Genomic DNA, 19274 nt, shown 5'->3' on the forward strand with positions numbered 1-19274 from the left:
ATCTTATATAACACGAACCGAATTCGCTTATGCACGATTCGCCTTTGTGTTTACAAGAAATGGCAGTCGAACGCAGAATCACACCAACGGAACACAACATGATAGCAGCGAAGAGAAGATTCTGAAAATGTATTTATGCTTTTTATATCAGTGAAGGGGAAACACAGTTCACCATAATAACGTAAAAACCCCACACAATTCCAGCTATCAATATAATCGCAAATGCAATTAGATCGAGTTTACTACCAGTTTATAACAGATTCCACTGGCAGAAACGCAACTGGAAATTGTTTTTATTGTTTTATGGTAGTAACCCCCAGAAATGTGTTTTAGTAAAATGTGAGGTGTTAATAGTGTATCTCTGCCTTTATGGTGTTGTTTATTCAGTTGCTACACGTGCGCAGCTTTGTTTATGTGTATCAAGCTTGCCTCTTCATTTTGTAATCGTGCTTTATTCCCTAAAAATGAGAAATTCTTAAAAGGTGTGTACAGGAAGCGTCCTGGTGAAGACACTACAGATGTAGTGTCTTCACCAGGTTCAGAGAGATTCAGAGAGAAAAAGAAAAGCAATATTGATAAACAGAGGCGGACTGAGTTAAAAATTCTTACCCGGGAAAATTTGTAGTGGCCTCATACTAGCGTTTATGGCCAAAATCACACCGACCTCCGGCCCACCGGGGTTTCCCCGGTAAGGCTTATGGCCAGTCAGCCTCTGTCGATAGAGAAAAAATATGAAATTGTGAAACGCTTTGAGCGAAATGAAAGACCGTGTGATATTGCACGTGCTACAGGCCTAAATGAGGAAATGCAGAGAAAAAAAACCTTTCATAGCAGAAACAACTCAAAGTGTAATTAAAATCCATTAGATTAAGACACAAAGAATTGGAAGAGATGGAACAGCTGTCATCTATTTGGACAGAAAATCAAACAAAAAACAAGTTGGCTTACGATAGAAGCAAAAGCAGTAGCAATATTTTATTACGTAATAGTCGTAATAAAATACATAAGTATTTTATTACAATTATTTATTGTATTTGGTAATGTTTTGGTTACAAATGTGTGTTCAATCTTGGGTGGTCGGCACCTAACCCTATTTTTCACATAGGGTCTGTTGTTTATATTGCACGATTTTGCATTGCACGAGGGTTTCTAGGAACACAACTATCGTGCAATACGAGGACTGACTGTATTGGCAAAATGATGCAGGGAAGCAAGCTTATTTAGCATCAGCTAAAAGAATAGATAAAAATTTAAAAAGGAAAGTAATCAATGTCATCTTCCCTCACCTTCATTTGAATCAATCACTCTATGGCCAAACAAAAGTTTTTGGACATCTGTTCTAGTTATCCCCACTGCTTAAGTTTATATCCCCTTATGTATGTCAAGTGACTGTAAAAATATTCTTGGCATTTAGTTTACTCAGATCTTTCAAGGCATTAAACACTTTGCTCAGGTCACCCTGAAGATATCTGATTTCTAAACAGTAATTTACAGAACAACTCTCTCTTGATAAAAATACCTTTCTGCGCTCTTAACCAATCTTTGTCACTCTTCCTTGTACTCTCTCCAAGTCTACCACTTTCCTAGACTGGAGTTTAAGTCTGTATGCAATATTCAAGATGAGGCTAAATCATTGATTTATATAATGGAATATATCACCTCTTCATCTCTACTGGAAAAGTTTCTATATAAAATTCACAGAACCTAAGGAGCAGTTCTAACAGACTTTACACTGTTGAGAAACCTTCATATCAAATTCTACAGCTACTTCCAAATCCTTTTTATTATTAACTATTTTGAGTTTGGTGGTAATCGAGTGGTACATTACTATAGGATTACTGATAACCAGATGCAAGCCTCTGCATTTTTTAGTACTAACTTCAGTAGCCATTTCTCAGCCCATTCAAATAATGTCTTCCTGAAGTAGCATTCCTATTATTAAATTCCATGCCCACCTTCATGACCTCAGCAATATTAGAAATCGAACTTGAAATACCCATGTCAATATTATTAATAATCAGAAATGGTAAGGGCCTAAGCATCAAAGAATCCAGGAAAATTCTGTGATAAGAAATCATACAGAACACAAGTCATGAAAGAAACACCCAATGATCCAGTTATGAGAGATGTTACTGGGAAATGAGGTGTCCCCACTGTAGCTGGGGGAAAAATTGCTGTTAGGGAGGAGGTTGATCCAGAATGCAAAAGCTAGAGAATACAGTCATGATGGGGAGTTAACAAGGACACTAATCTTAAACTAGGGATTCCTTTTATAACTGCTTTTTGCCTCCTACCACTCAATCATCTTTTTATCTGCAAATTGAAATTTTGATCTCAATAGAGATCAGAGAACCAATCGTATCTGTACATATTTATGCTCTACCCTTTTGCACATATTTCCTTTTCCTGTGCTATTTGTGTTTCTGTGCCATTTGTACATTTTTATGTGTTTGTCTACTCATACTGCAGCCTTGAAGTGCAAGGCTGTATTTTAAAATAAATATTTGTATTGACGATTTATTGTAAACTCTACTGACCTGGTTGTTGTGCCGGAGTATAAACAGAAAATTTATTTATTTATTTATTAGATCGTATGTATAGCTTAGCTTAATTTTATTTATTTATTTATCTCAAACCTTGTGTAAGATAGTCCTAAGTCAACTGAAAATGTAAAATTTTTCTCTACATCCTTCTAGCCAGATGGCTGCATAGAGGTGAACCAAATTTTGGCAATATATGGATACTGCATTAAACTCTGGAATCCCACTTGTAACATGAGTCCATAGAGATCAATGGCCCTTTATTTTATAGCTACTCTGTCTCCTACCACTTAATCATCCTTTTATCTATATCAGGAACTTGTCTTTAATGCCACATTATTGCAATTTATACAACAATTTATTTCAATCATTCAATCAATTCATGTGGGAATGCATCAAAAGCTTTGCTGAATTCTAAATAAATGATGTCAGAGTCATTCCTTGCATCCAGTTCTTTAGATAGAACCCCTTAGTAGATAATTAAGATGTCAGACATGATCATTCCTTAACAAAACAATGCAATTCTCTTATAATCCCATTCTTGTCCAGATGGTCTTATATTACATCCTTAGCTAAGGATTCCATAATCTTCCTTGCCCCAGAAGTCACAAGGATAGATTTCCAGTTGCTCATTTGACACTCACGGTCAACTTTGAATAGCAGAAATATGTGCACATCAATTTGTAAGGACTTAAACTGAATCAAAGGATACTCTCATCATAATATTAAAAGTGTGCTTACCTTTTCTGCTGCTTCCGTCAATATAACTGGATAGATTCCACCAGTTCCTGGTGCCTTGTTCACTTTTAATTTAATAACTTCATTTCTATTCCCATCTCAGTTACCATAAAATCATTCAGTTCATAAAATGCCATAAAATCATTTCAAGTCCCATTAGTATTTGCCAAGTCACTGGTATCCACAACTTTTATAAAAACACTTCTCACATGTGAATGTATAATGTTTATTCGGCTTATTAGTAAACCTGCTCAAAATTATCACCACTGTTACCACAGATATTAAGGGGACCAATATGGTTAATTCCTTTCCTTTTATTGCTTCACAAGTCTTACGTAACAATACACGTGAAACACATGGACTGTCTAAAGCTAGGAATATACATATGCAAAGAATTCTTCGCTACTGTTCTTAGCAGCCTCATAGCAAAAGACACCTTGTAATCTTTCTGAACATGCCTAAACCCTTGAGTAACTTTATTACAGGCTAATTTATTTACTGTTCAAGATATAGATCAACCATTTCGATCTATATCTTGAACAGTTCCTTCTGTTGGTATAAAAAGCTTAGCAGCATCCAGAATAACTTCTTTAAACATTTCCCATTTATCTGTGTTTATTAGTTTTGGTCCCACTGCAAACAATTTAAGACTATTGTAATTCCACTTGTGAAAACAAAAACTTCCTTCCTTTTACAGTAGTTATTTCTTTAAACAGATCCCACATTAATACACTATGATCACTGCTTGCCAATTGTTCCATTTTGATGATTCTTAATTATCAGCAACCCTTTTAAAGCTTTAAACACCTCGATCAGGTCACCCTGAAGATGCCTGGCTTCAAGACACTAAGAAACCAAATCTCTCTCTCTTGATAAGAATGCCCCTTTGTGCTGTTAACCAACCTTGCCACTCCTCTCTACACCCTTTCCAAAATACACTGACCAATGCTTTATATAATGGAATAATTGTCTTTGCCTCTACTGGCAAAGTTTTTCCTATATAATCATTCAAGAAAAATTCAGTCAAACGAGGTACTATACATTATCACTTAAAGCATTATGGGTAATTAACCAAACTTGATTAAGCCAATCCTCTAAAGTACAGTAATATCTAAGATTTGATTAATGCATAACCATACCTGACATTATTTCCGTGTTGAATGAGCCTTAACACATCGTCCACACATTCTACTACGCGTTCTTGTAGCCCAACTACCTGTACTTGCTGTTTACCATCTTCTAAAACTCTCAGTTTTAATTTATTATTCAATAAGTCAAATACCTAAATTAAAGCAATACAACAGTTATAAATTTTTTTGATTTTTACTATAACTAAGACTAATTATTTATTATAATTAATTTGAGTTATAGTAAAAACAAAAGCTATTATCAAAAGTTATTCAATGAAATGCGATTAATATATAAATTAATCTTGCAACTTCCAGAAGAAATTCAACAGTTTTATGGAAATAAAACAACCATATGTAAACATAAAATATATAACTAGTAGGTTTGCTAGTTTTATTTTATGCTTATATTGTGAAGTTATATTATTAAAGCTGTTGTAAATTAAATTGAACTGTATGCACTTTAAACTGAATTGTGAAATTTAGTACTTTGGCTAGAAGTAAATAATGATAATATGGAGGGGGGGATGGTTTTTTTTTTTTTTTTTATATAACCCTGTTTATAAGCACTGCATGAGCCCTGAGGAGTGAGTGAATTGTTCAAAATGTTCTGAAAATTCGTAGTAAAAATGAAAATTTTATATATAAATGTCTTTAAATATTAACTAGTTCTTATTCTAGCTTGTTCTTCCAATACTAGAGTGAAATTATTTCAAAAATCAAATAAAATTAAAGAAAGAAAGAAAAAAAGGAAAAAAAAAAACCGCATAAATAATTGAAAAAGAAATTCAGAATCATGAGTTCCATTACTTCTTTTTTGATGTAATAAGATCTACATATATTTATATACCACTTGATTCAATTTCTTCAACTCTTTTTTTTTTTTTTATCTAAATTCCAGAGAATTTTGGCTTTAATAAGCCAAAATTTAAATATTAATATCTATAAATATTAATATCTATAACTTTTAGTGGGATCAATATCTCTAAACAAGAACTGGTTGGAACAATAAATCAGTTACTTAACTGCTCTTGTCTCAGAGTGGGCCAATTTCTGAGTTACACCCTCAAAAGTTGTGTGGACATCCTAGAGGTCTTGATCAATAGAATGTTTTCAAAAGTCTGGGTTCCTCTGGGTAATTTTGTTGGAATTAGGGTTCCATTGACCTGTCTCCAAAACACCTATATTAACTTCAAAACCTAGACTAGTAAAATTTAATTGCCACTCAAACTCTGCAGTACAGCTAATTAATAATCTTGATCTTGGTGCTGAACCACTGGTCACAAGAAAAAGAATTACAGGTAGATTCATTTAAGAAACATGTGTTGATGTAAAAATGCAAATTGTATTTTCTGTACGCTTTAACTAATCATTTAAACTTGATTTCTTACTTATTCTTGTATGTAAAGGCTCTGCTCTGAGATCTCCCAGTTGATATATAATCAACTTAAACTGAATTATTATTAAAAATCAGACAAATTTTGCGGACAAGCACAATCTCCTAAAATTTTCGAATCTACTTTTGTGCTGCCATCCATTATAAGTTCTGTTTACAATTAGTTAAATACACAGAAGTGCTTACTGAAAGATTTGTAAAATAATTCAAATATGTACTTTGAAATTAGTTTGAAAAACATATGTCCATACCCCTTGGGACCTGCACATGTGAAACATATGCATATATGTTTCATATGAAAAGGCTCGTGAAAAAGCTAAGAGTTTGGTTATCCAGGAAATGTTTCTCCCAATTATAGAAATAACTATTGCAACAGGGATCATATTGTCCATGGAAGTTGCATTGTTTCCATGTCTTATTAGATATTACCCATAAGTATATTTCATTACTGTATTAGCTCTTGCAACCAGCTTTCTGCAGGTTTATTACCTTATGAAAGGTATAACATAATGGTGATAAAAAATGTGAGAGCACTTGTTCCACACAACTGTTTTGGAAACAATTTGATATTAATTAAAATGCATGCACAGTTATAAATATTACCAGGACATAAATTAGAATTTTTAAGAGTAAGTAAAATAAATACAAATTTAGGGCTACAAAAAATTTGAAAGGACAAAGTATAAAATTTTATTAGAAATGTAACTTTATAGAATATACCCTGAACTTTACATGGATTAGCAATTAGCCTAATGAAACAAATTTCTCTCAGAGGAAAGGAGGTTGTACCACACTGTAATTAATCATTTGCATAAAAAATTTCCATATACCACACTGTAATTAATCATTTGCATTAAAAAAAACACATTAACTATATTCATTTAAAATAACTATTTTAAGTTAATTACCTTTCCACTGTAGATCTCAAAAAAACTAGCAGTAACAACCAAGCCTTCATTTCTATATGGCGGAGATTTTAAAAGTCCGAAGACTTCCTTGGCTACATAAATATAATAATTAAATATTAGTCTGTAAAATAGCATTTGAAAAGTAAGATACAAAAATTACAAATCAGAAAACATTAATTACATCACAGAGTGGTTTATAAAAGTATGCGAATAAAGGAAACACTTTACCATGTGATATTACAAGTTCAGTTTATAGAAGCCTATGCTGGAACACAGGCAAATTTCCATCAACCATTCAATTACACTAGCCAACAAAAAATATTTTTTGTCATACCTCCCGCAATGAAAATGTGATTCTGGAGGGAAAAAAACGTGCTGATTCCGAAAATCACCATAAAAAGTCTTTATCACATCTACATCAAAAGATGTACCAACGTTTAATGTTAAAATAAATGGACTACTTTATTTAAACATTAAATAAAATATAAATGCTCAAGGCATAAATAACATATTTGGAGTTTAAAATACACTATATAATATCGTTGTAGATGCACCATAGTGAACTCATAATGAAAAACTACATAAGTAGTGTAAAGGCATCGATTCAATTGTATCTCATATTGTGTCTACCTTCACAATGAGTTACCATGTATAACACTATCTCAGATAAGTAACGCTTCACTAATAGAGAAGACTATTGTTACTTATTCTCAGTAGGCACCACCACCCAGACGGCACCGTTTTAAGGCTTACTGGCCTTTCCTTGGTGGGTGGGTGGGCAGGTATCCTGGTGTTGCAATCATGCCAGGGTACCTGCCCACCCACCGAGGATAGGCCAATAAGCCTTGAAACGGCACTGTCTGGGTGGTGGTGCCCACTGAGAATAAGTAACAATAGTCTTCTCTATTAGTGAACTTTACTTATTCGAGGTAGTGCAATACATGGTAACTCGTGAAGGTAGTCACAATGTGAAATACAATTAAATCAATGCCTTTACACTACTTATGTAGTTTTTCATTATGAGTTCACTATGATGTATCTACACCGATATTTTATAGTAATAATTCAAGTTTGTAATACAAGTGTAAAAAAATTATGTTCTCTATAACTCACTTAACTTTGGAAAAAAAAAATCATAAATCATTGTGAAATACATATATTTCAATAATACATAATCAGCATATTTGCAATTGTCCCTAAAAATATTTGCTACTAAGGGAGAAACATACAATTACTTAAATACACAGAAGTGCTTACTCTGCCTTACAAGGAACCAGCAGTAATCCCCCATTATTACAGGATTCCAGCAACCTCCTTGGTACTGCTTTTCTATTGTGGAAATATCTTGATGAAGCCACTCCCCTTGTCCATCACTGACAACTCCCAGATTTTCGGGGAAATATTTGAGATGGGAATGAAGAAAATGAATTTAATGACATTCGACAGCCCATGTTTTTGTAGCACTCGAGAAAATTAGATACCAATATTTCATAGTTTTCTTCTTTCATATTACCCAAAAAACCAAGTACTACTGCCTTAAATGATCGCCAAGCTGCCAATTCAACCTCCTATAACTGGGTTTCAAACAGTCTTTCACAAGTTTCCTAATTTGGGGTTCTACGAAAATTCCTTCCTTAAGTTGGGATATGTTAAATTAGGAAACATTTCTCAAGTATGCAAATCTGTTACCTCTTTTAGCTAGCACCTTCACGAAAGTTTTCATCAATCCAAGTTTGATGTGCAGGGGTGGAGGAAGAACCTTGTTTGATTGCACTAAAGGAATATATATATTTTATATCACATTGTCCTGGTATAAACTAGTTCCACTTGTTCCAATGTTGCACGACATGTTCTGCTGTTGCATGGCTGTCCCACACACACAAAAAACAATATTTTGTGAAACCCCCCTGCAAAACAATAACTTTAAGACCACTGCATATGTTCCAACCATAATCCTGGTATTTTATAGCATGTAGAACCTTAGACATGCTTTCATGACTTTAAGTCCACTGAATGAAACACAGAAACTGATAGAAATTCGTTGCCATTATGAAGCAAAACTGCTTTTAAACTTAATTTTGAGACATCTTGAGGTTGTCACAGACACCTGGGAGTCTAAAACGCTGATGGAACTGATATTCAGGTGACATTCAAGTCAAGTGGACACAATTTCGGATGGTCTGTGACAGCCAAATCCTCTGCTTGCACCTTCACGATGGTGGAACTATTAGTAATCAAGCACAAGTACACTGTAGGTGACCACACAGATGTGAACCAACGTACGCAGGCGTCGAGGTGTGGCGGCCACACCACATGGAGAAATGCACCTCTCTGTGTTACCAGGCAATACTAGGTGGTAAATGACTCTCATCAACCGGTGCAATACCACTACACTTTGCTTATTGGAGGCTTGAAGTAGTGGAACCCATGTTTAGTCTCCAGAGCTAAGTTCCAGTCAACCCTTCCCCATCCATTCCATCATGCAGTATGACTGATGAATTTTGAGGTTATGATGAACATCATGACGAGATCCAATCTTCCTTACATTTCGAGGGTACAGCTCTAAAATGATGTTCGTAGGCCGGCCACTAGTTAGTACACCGGACCGAACCTATTGGTAACTCTTTAGGAGGCTTCCGGATCAGCAGCTAGTGTATAATCTTGCTACCTCTACTCTGCCAGATAGTGACTGGAGGTAGTCCGAGTAGAGTGTATGCGGGGGGCATTGTCGACGCCATGTTATGTCAAAGATCTGGGTATATACTTACCATGCATACACTATATCCAAAAATTTCATTATTTCATACAGCATGTCCCCCCCACCACTTTTTCTTACTATTGAATACACCATGAATTGTCAAACTAATAGAGTAAGCTTATCTGTGAAAAGATCTAAACCTCCCAAACACTTCCTAGTTCATTTCACAAATATACGTGGTCTCAATTCTAATCTCAACAATGTCCATTTCCACTTGCAGTCTCCCAAACCCCATGTACGTTTTCTGACAGAATCTCATTTATCAGTTGATTCAACTACTGTTCATCTCAGTTGCCCAAATTATTCGCTGTATGATTCCTTTTGCCTCAAAGATAGTATTTGCGCATATGTCTGTTCCGATATTTCATGTCAGAGACTTGGTAATTTGGAATCTACTCTTTTCGATCTTCTCTGGCTTAAAATCTCTCTACCTCATTACCGTTCTCCCAACTCCACTAATCACTTGGAGCTCTTTGACTTCCTCTCTTTGCAACTTGCGTTTCTCCAGTCCAACTTTCCTAACAGTGAGGTAATTTTCCTTGATGATTTTAATGTTCACAACTCCAACTGGCTTCCGTTTTCTAGTCACCGACCCAGCTGGTCAAGATGCTAAGGCTTTTGCAATTACTAATGATCTTGCACAGATTGTTCATTTACCTACAAGAATCTGGACAATCCTAACCATACAGCCAACACATTTGATCTTTTTTTCACAAACAACCCTTCTAAGTACATGGTCGAAGAAGTGAGTGGTCCTTTACGTACCTCAGATCACAACTTTGTGATTCTCTTCTCCAATGGAGCCTTTATCTCATGGCTATTCCCAACCTCATATTGTTTGGCATTACAAGAATTCAAAATGGGATGACCTGCAAGATTTCTTTTATTCTTTTCCTTGGTCGGATTACAGTTTCAAAACTTCTGATGTCAACGTTTGCTCAGATCGTGTCAGTGAAATTATTCTTGTAGGAATGGAATCCTTTATTCCACACTCCACTTTAAAATCCTGTCCTTTATCTAAACCTTGGTTTTCCAATAAATGTGCTAAGGCTGTTCAAGAGAAGAACGTTGCATATCGTAATTGGCTTGTTTCTAATTCTTCATTCTAATTTTTCTAATTCTTCAGTTTCATTTTCTGCCTACACCAAACCTTGCAACAATTGTAAAGCAGTTATTAATCAGGCCAAACTAGATTTTGAACAGGCTAAGAGTAGAAAACTTGCTTCTTGCCCTAATAGTAGCCGAGCATTCTGGTCTCCTGCCAAAGCTATTGGCTGCAACTTTTGCCAATCTCTGTCAAACCCAGATGGTTCTGTTGTCACTTCAGCATCCCATTTTTCCTCCAACTCGTATTAATGATCTTGGTAAAACACCTCCCACCATTCCCAACACTCTCCATTCAATGTCTCCTGTGGTCTTCCGTCAAAAGGATGTCAGAATGATTTTGATGAATCTTGATGCTAAGAAAGCTCCAGGTCTGCTTTAAAAATATTATGTTGAAAGGGGTTCGCTAAAAAATTTTTTACGTTGAGAGGGGGTTCGGAACCGCTGACCTATAGTGAATGGTCGGAGAGCAAACTGGATAACTAACTGCAAAAAGCTGTTGACAGGCTGTAAGCTGGGAGCATATTTAGAAGGCCTTTATGTCAGAAATTATCAAAAACCTTAGAAATGTTAAGGGTAACTGCTTAAATTTCAAACTTTTCCATTGAATTTATTCAAAGATATGGTAACATAAACTAATTCACTAGCTGAGTGACACTGATGAAATCCAAATTGGTGATTGTTAATCAGCTTTGCTTCAGCAAACAATATAAGCGGTTTCCTTTGTCATTTTGCCACAATACTTATACTAATGATACTACTTTTATAAATGAAGAAATAAGTGGCAGTATTTTGAAAGAGTTTGTTATGTAGTTTTGTTAGTTCAGATTCACTCCATTCTCACTCAATATGCTCATTCAACAAATTCCATTCTCAATATGCTCATTCAACAAAGCCAGTGCTTTGTTGAATTCTACACAAGTACATCCGGTACCTATCAATGCAACAACAGTAGTCATTATTGCTGACTTTTTTTGCACTCCAGTTCCCAGTACTGCTGACAAACAACAGGAAATGAAGTGAAATCAAATCTATAATGGTAAAAGCCATCAGTCTGGCAATTACAGACTATATTGTTTGTACTTTAATAAAGATGAAAGTAATATACGAGGAATATTTGTTCAATTTCTCATACCTGCTTTACTATTGTATAGTTATATAATTCTTCTTTTAATGATTTAGCAACATTCTTCCCAACATACTCTTTTCCTAACGTGGACTCCCTTTGAATCTATGCCTAACATACTTCTATATTGTTAATATTTTTATTTTCATAAATATATGTCTGGCCGAGTGTTTGGATTATTTCATGCAAGAAAGAATTTTTTTTAATCCCTACCTGTCATGACATACCGTTTATTAAAACTCCACACACTGATGCATTCAATGTGAATTTTTCAACTTCATTTTTAAATCATGAGCAAAAAATCTGCTGATTACGTATATGGTTCTAATAAACCTTGCTGTTTTTATGTCATTGCTACAGCCTTGTTGGTCACTGCCTGAAGCATGAGAAGAAAGTATCACACATATTATATAGTCACCACCACACTCAACGTTTGCGCATTAATGTTGTTTAAAGATTTTTGTTCAGTTATATGTTATAATAAAAGAAAAGTGAATGTTACATACTGAAAACATAACAAAAGTATTTACCTACAATGAGACTTATCTAACACACATCAGTTTCCCAATTTTTGGACTTGCACACTGGTAAAATTCCAATGAAAATCGTGTGGACTGGCATCATACAATTTAATTTATGTGCTAATCTGAAAATTGACAGCATCTATTACAGTAAAATCCCATTACAACGAATGTCTCATGAGTGCATGAATCATTTCAATGTATCAAAATTCGTTCTAATGAAAATCACTGAAAAATATTCCGAAATAATCATTATTTGTTCAAATAAATTCTACTACACTTTTCTAACATACAGAAGAAGTAATTTATACCTTATTTTACTTGAACAATGACTTTAGACAAAATACATACTACAAAAGGTAAAAATTTGTTCAGAGATTATAATTTTGAAAGCATATTTTATTTATAAGCCATATTATATCTTATCATGTAATTCTTTAATAACACTTTCAGAAATGCAGTATAGTAAATATAATCAACTGTTACTTTACATGCATTAATATGATTCAAATTTAGTTGTATTTGAAAATATGTGGATTCAGGTGGAATCAAGGTGTAATAAAGACTTCAGTTCACACCCAATTTAAGGCTTTTTTTATGACAAAAAAAAAAAAGTTAGCAATTAGTCTAATGAAACAAAATTAAAATGTAGTAAAAGTATGTAGGTATGTCAATAATGCAGTAACTTGGGTGCGAAACTGAAGTCTTTGTTACACCTTGAGAACATCCATTTTATTTCTTCAGTTGGATGCTCCCATAGCCATAATTAAATGAGAATGATTTGCAATTTTTAAATGTATAAACCAATATTTTTTAGGAATAGGTGGACTTTAAAAATAATTTCTTTTACTGGATTTTTCTTCAGAACTATTTCCCTCAAATGAGATTTATAAAGCATTATTAATAGAGGAAGTTGGCAGGGACCTAGAAATAATTTTGTCGTAGTGAAATTTTCATTAAATTAGCATTCATTGTAATAGGATTTTACTGTATTTATTTAATTTTATGGGCCAGTGGGAATTTAAATCATGGACTACATGCCGCAATTGGAAACCACTGATCTAATACATATTTACAACCCAAAATATCAAACTTTTAAAAAGCATAGAGAGAAACAAAACCTAAGTTTTTTAAATTGAATATTATTATGAACCTACTTGCTAAGGCATAAATTCCTTTTGTACAATCTTGTGATTTACCAAGGAAATCTCCACCCATGGTCTAAAAATAATAATAGTACTAAGAAAATAATGCATAAATATCATTATTACATTCAATAATTATCATTTCAGTTTGAACTAGATTAAAAAATATTATTTATCAGCTGGTTTAGTAATAACTTATAGAAAATCAATTTGTTATGCTTATAAATATCAAATGAGTTGAACTAGTTTCACTAGAATATTCTACCAAGTCCGGTATTCTTTTCATTAATTATAGAATCGACTTATGACCTATATTTTATTAATTTCTAAGGAATCAAATAACATTCATCAAAACATACTTTCAAAGTAGAATAAAAATGTTTTTGTCGATAACAAAAAAACACTTCAGGTATTTTTGAAAGATGTACTTGCTCTACTGAATGCTCTATTTCCACATTTGTAACTTCTAATAATTTAAACTTCACTGCATTCATCTTAATAATAATCTCTGGCTGCACAAACTATTCTTGGATGCCATAAAAATAGTTCTTGGGAAACTAGCAGGGCACACAAATAGAGCTAGTGAGCCACCTTGGTGTGTGCATGACACATGAGAAATACATGTGAATATTTAATATAGAGAAATATATCAAATATTCGTGTATTTGCCTTTGTGAAAAAAAATGCAATCTCCAAACCATCAATAAAGGTCATATGTTATGAATTTTATTTAAATTTGACATTTGTGCATTTCCTTTAAATATCACTATTTAATATTATTTTCTGAAGAATTACAAAAAACAATCGACGCAATAAACAGAAATTATTATATTGTAATTATGGGAGACCTGAATGCTAGAATAGGCTGCAATCCCTTAACACACTGCACTATAAAATATGGAGAAAAAACCTGTAATGAAAATGGAAAATGTCTGAATGATTTTTGTGTATATAATAATCTCTGAATTACTAATACATATTTTAAACAAAGATATCTGCAAAAACACAAGGGCAGCGAGAGACACCAAATCAATTATAGATTTGGTGCCTCTACAGGAAACAGGAAAAGTCCAGCATAGTTGGAATTAGTATCGTGTTAATCAAAATTATATGGAGGTGAAAAGTTAAAGAGGAGAGTACTGAAATTTCTTAATACAGTATGGAGAAAAAGTCCCTAATGAATGGAAAACAGGAGTGGTTATAAATTTACATAAGAAGGGATCTAAAGAACTTTGTGAAAACTATAAAGGTATAACACTTCAGTGCAGTATGTACAAAATTTATGCAACCATCTTAAAAAACAAAGTTCTAAAATGTGTGGAAAATGTTTTAATTGGAGAACAATCAGGCTTTTGGAAAGGCTGAAGCTGCACTGATCCATCTTTATTTTACAAAAAATAATTAACAGGAGAAAAGAATTTAACCAGCCAACCTTCCTATTTGTTGATTATAAGCAAGCAAGCATATGACAGAATCCACTGACCAACTCACTGGAAAATTTTTAAATTTTATGGTGTAAATTCAAATTATTATCAGCAATTAAGATTTTATATGATGATACAGATGTAATAGTACAAATAAACAATTTTAAATTTTCGAACAGAATTAAAACAACTAGAGGATTACAACAAAGGTGTGGACTCTCTCCTTTATTGTTTAATCTATATAACAATAAGGTAACAGAAGATTGGGCAAAATTATGCTCTCACGGGATCCCAATTTCAGCACAAACAAAACCCTCAACTCTACTATATGCTGATGACCAAGTAATTTTAGCTGAATCTGAGACAGAATTACAAAAAGGAGCTCATAATCTTTTCAAAATTAGTTCATTGTTTGGCATGGAAATAGCAATCCAAAAAAAAAAAAAAAAAACAAAATTATGGCCATGCAAGGAAAGCAATTATTAAGAGCAAAAATAGTAATTAATGGCCATATAATAGAACAAGTAAAAACATTTAAATACCTCAAGCAATACAATTTCAGATTTAGGAAATGCAAATATGGAAAGTAAAATAATAAATTTCAACAAAATGAATGGTATTATTAGAAGACATTTTGGGAAATATATGTCAAGAGATATACAATTACGACTTCATAAAATAATCTCAAAGCCAACCTCAATGTTTGACTCTGAAACTTGGATCTTGAAGAAAAAAGATGAAAGAAGGTTGGAGGCATTACATTTCTTAGGTTACTTGCAGGGTACTCGTTGAGAGACCATATCCCAAACCACACCATTAGAGATTGTTTTGGCATTAGCAATATTGTGGAGGATATTACAAGATATAGAACACAGTGGAGGGAACACCTAATGAGGATGACCAATGATAGACTACCTAAAAAGGCTGTTTTATAGGCCACATGGATGAAGGAGTATCGGAAGACCTGAGAAAAGATGGACAGACCAATTCAAGTCTCGTAACAGACCTTAGCGGCCCAATCCCTGGTTGTAGAGAAGATGAAGAATATTATTTTCTTATGGGTTTGACATTAACCTCTGCAAGTTGACAACACTTAGGAGCAGTACAACAAAAGTCTGAAGGCCACATGTGGCTTGCATGCCTACAGTTTAGCATGCCCACTCAAACTTCAAGCAGCCTCCTATTAAATCTAATCTTTCACTTTTTTTTGTAAGCTGTATAATTCCTATTAGAACTATCTAGTTATGCGATTGGTTACAATATGAGACGGCTGGCAAATACCACATGTATCTAGCAGATTCAAGCCAAAACTCATTTCTTCAGTTAATCAGCTTTGGAGAATGGATAAACAGTTCTTTCTGTTTACATAATGGTAGTAACATACAATACAGCTGTAGCCAAGTGGTCTTATGCAAGGATGCATAAGTACATGTGCTTTGAGTGACCGAGGTTTAGACCTGTGACTGCTAAATATGGTGCTGTTTCTTGTATTCTCTCTCTCTCGTGAACCCCTCTGACCATGTGGTCGTCCTGGGGTATAAACAGAAAATTTATTTCATTTATTTTATAATTAACGGATCAACTCTTGCACACAATAAGATATATTTTAAACAACATATACATGAAATTACTGGTAACAATTTCACAATGAAATAAATTCTTACAGGTCTGCCTTGTTTTCACAGATATTTCTTTGTATCTACTGTGTGAGTAAAATTTTTTTTTTTTTTGGAGGGGGCCAAAGTTGAGTTTAATACTTACACTGTATTCTCTGATTCCTGTTGAACTTCTTTATTGTTCTGCTTCTTGGCTCCTAATTTAACTAATCAGTTTTCTGATCCATTTAGTTAACAGAAAATGGCTCAAAATGATTATTTATTTTCTTTTTCTTTGTATATATTTGTCATGCATGTAATCTTTGTTTGATATCAGTTCCTGCAACGACCTACTCAGAATCTTTCTGAATGTTGTCTTTACAGATCTTTTTTTGTGTAAGTAAAATTGTTTTACCGAAACTTTTCGATGACTGGTGGGAACAGTAAAAGTATCGCTGATAAACAGATGGAATTTAAATGATAAAGTACATGGACCATTATGCAAAACAGTATTGACAGTTTTTGCAAACACTAAGGGTGACTGAAAAATTAAGATTATTTTCATAATTGAAATAAAAAAAAAAAAAAAAACCCACCAAGAATCACAGCTTTTCTAAGCTGTATAATTCCTATTGGAACTATCTAGTTACATGATTGGTTACATTATGTGATGGCTGGCAAATACCACATCTATCTAGCAGATTCAAGCCAAAACTCTTTGGCTAGAATCTGCTAGCTGTTTAAAAATGTTTAAATTTGTTGGTCAGTGCACTCAGTATGATTACGCAATACTTAATAAAAATGAAAATTAATAAAACTTACCAATTAAAACACCTAAATCTTCTAATATAATTATTTTTAGTAAAAATTAGAATTTATGCAATAAATAAAAATGCTTTTTGTATAATACAGAAAAAGTAAGGTATTCTGAAATGCTAAAAATAAGGAAATTATTTTGAATCGAATAATTTTTTTTGCATATCTTATGAAGTTGAGAAGCCAACATATAAAGCTGACTTTACAGAAAGGAAAAAAAAAGTGAATACTTACATGAGTTTTTCCACTACCAGTTTGACCATATGCAAAACATGTAGCCATACCACCCTCAAATATTGTTTGGACTAAAGGCTTTGCTGTAAACCTTGAAGAAAAAGGGGAAGAAAAAAATGCATATTTAGAAATATACTCAGCCGAAAACTTTACATACTTTTTTTTAATACAGTTAGATATTTGTCAGTATTACATTATGCGAAACGGAAGCAAACTTTGCTATACATCTTTTCTCTAGATACTTCCTTGGGCACTGTAGTATCCATAATTTCCCCCACCCCCCTCTCTTTTCCAAACAAGTCCATATATATGCCACAACCAGTCAGCATCCATTTAATGTAAAACTTCAAACTCACAGAACCAACTGTTCTTATTTCTCATTTATCCTTTCAATTTCCATTTTTAGAACCTTCCTTCACAGTATTCCCTGAAAATTATAATCTACAAAAATTAAAGCCTAATGTCAACAAGTATCTTCTGTCTTCTCAACCCAAGTACAGCTACAAAGTATTAGAGGTTCAAATACCTTTCGTGTTTGGATCTTCATTAAAAATATATATATAAATAAATAAATAAATCAAATAACTAAACTGCTTTGAAAAAATAATTAATGTTTCCTTGCATAAAATTCCACATCTTTTTTTTCTTCTGTGCAAGAAAAATTATTAAACCTATTAATAAATTTAAATTGAAACTTTATTTTTTTTGCTTCCACTCCTTTAGAATTATCACTTCATTTACATAAAATAAAACTTAATTTTTAAAGTTTCAGTGTAACGGCTAAAAATTTTCTAACCTTTCACTTTGCACCAATCACAAGGTGAATAGCAGTGCTTTCTTTGGGATTTTTCAGATTTGATTAGTTTCAGCTTTTCCCACTGACTTAGACAAAATAGCCATAGGTATACAACTAACCTTTCCCACTTTCCTGGCTAAATATTAAATCCAATTTCTTTGTATTCCTTAATCTTAACCAAGTTAAGATTAAGAATGTTCATTATACTCATAATCAACAATATCCACAATAGCTGGAACCTCCTTCCTATCCTAGTTCAGCACATAATTTGAACTGCAGCCTTGGGTGTGAAAGTATGGGAAGATTTAAAAAAATAATAAATAAATAAATAAAATGAGTGCGATTTATTGAGAATTATTATATACACTTCAGGATAAGTTAGGCTTAATCATCAAGCTGCATTAATTAATTTTCCAAAGAAATTTAAAAAAAAAATGGAAGGAAGTATGGATAATTTAATCACTAGTACTTGCCTGCAAAGTACTAGTTGTTGTTGTTGTTATTTTGGTTTTTAGGAGCATTAGCAACTAAGGCCATATTGCTCCGGTGCAGTGGTCATTCCCTGACCTTTCCGCATCCTCCGTATTTGGTGGTGATGGGCTCGAACCCCGGTCTAATCAAGAAGCGTGTGCTACGCACTGTTGCTCCTTCCCACCTGGCTACGGAGGCGCCGCAAAGTACTAGTGATTAAATTAAATCCTTGTAAGGTTATTATTAGTTATCCAAACAATAATAGTGGATATTCACACTATTTAAGTTGCAATTTGTTTTTCTTCTTTCCACCTTTGGCATGCTCTTGAATATGCAGGGTATTCATGACCACAATTCAAGCATCTAAGTTTTGGGGCAGATGTATTCTTGGTGTCGTGTTCCTTTGCTCTGCAGCATGCATAAGCAAGGTGCTCCACGACACGACATCTGTGAGTGACCATACTTTTGGCATCTGAAACACCTCAACAGGTTCAGGATGCAAAGCCTTACAGGGCATATTAAATGTAAGGATGAGAACTAGTTGGGACCAGTTTTCCATCCTTGTGCATGGATAT

General features: G+C 33.5%; 1 protein-coding gene across 2 annotated transcripts in view; it reads right to left on the reverse strand.

The window, feature by feature from the left end:
* Positions 1 to 19274, reverse strand: part of Klp10A (kinesin-like protein 10A) — a 198469-nt gene that overhangs the window by 64877 nt on the left and 114318 nt on the right. For both annotated transcript variants that reach the window (XM_090371417.1, XM_090371416.1), the window contains exons 9-12: positions 17433 to 17523; positions 13376 to 13439; positions 6710 to 6801; positions 4418 to 4560 (exon numbers count right to left, since the gene is read on the reverse strand). In XM_090371417.1, the coding sequence (XP_090227543.1) occupies positions 4418 to 4560; positions 6710 to 6801; positions 13376 to 13439; positions 17433 to 17523 (390 nt within the window). The remainder of the gene's footprint in view (positions 1 to 4417; positions 4561 to 6709; positions 6802 to 13375; positions 13440 to 17432; positions 17524 to 19274) is intronic.

The sequence above is a fragment of the Mastigoproctus giganteus genome, chromosome 4 (genome assembly GCF_048544385.1).
Source record: "Mastigoproctus giganteus isolate SK-2022 chromosome 4, ASM4854438v1, whole genome shotgun sequence".
NCBI lineage: Eukaryota > Metazoa > Arthropoda > Arachnida > Uropygi > Thelyphonidae > Mastigoproctus > Mastigoproctus giganteus.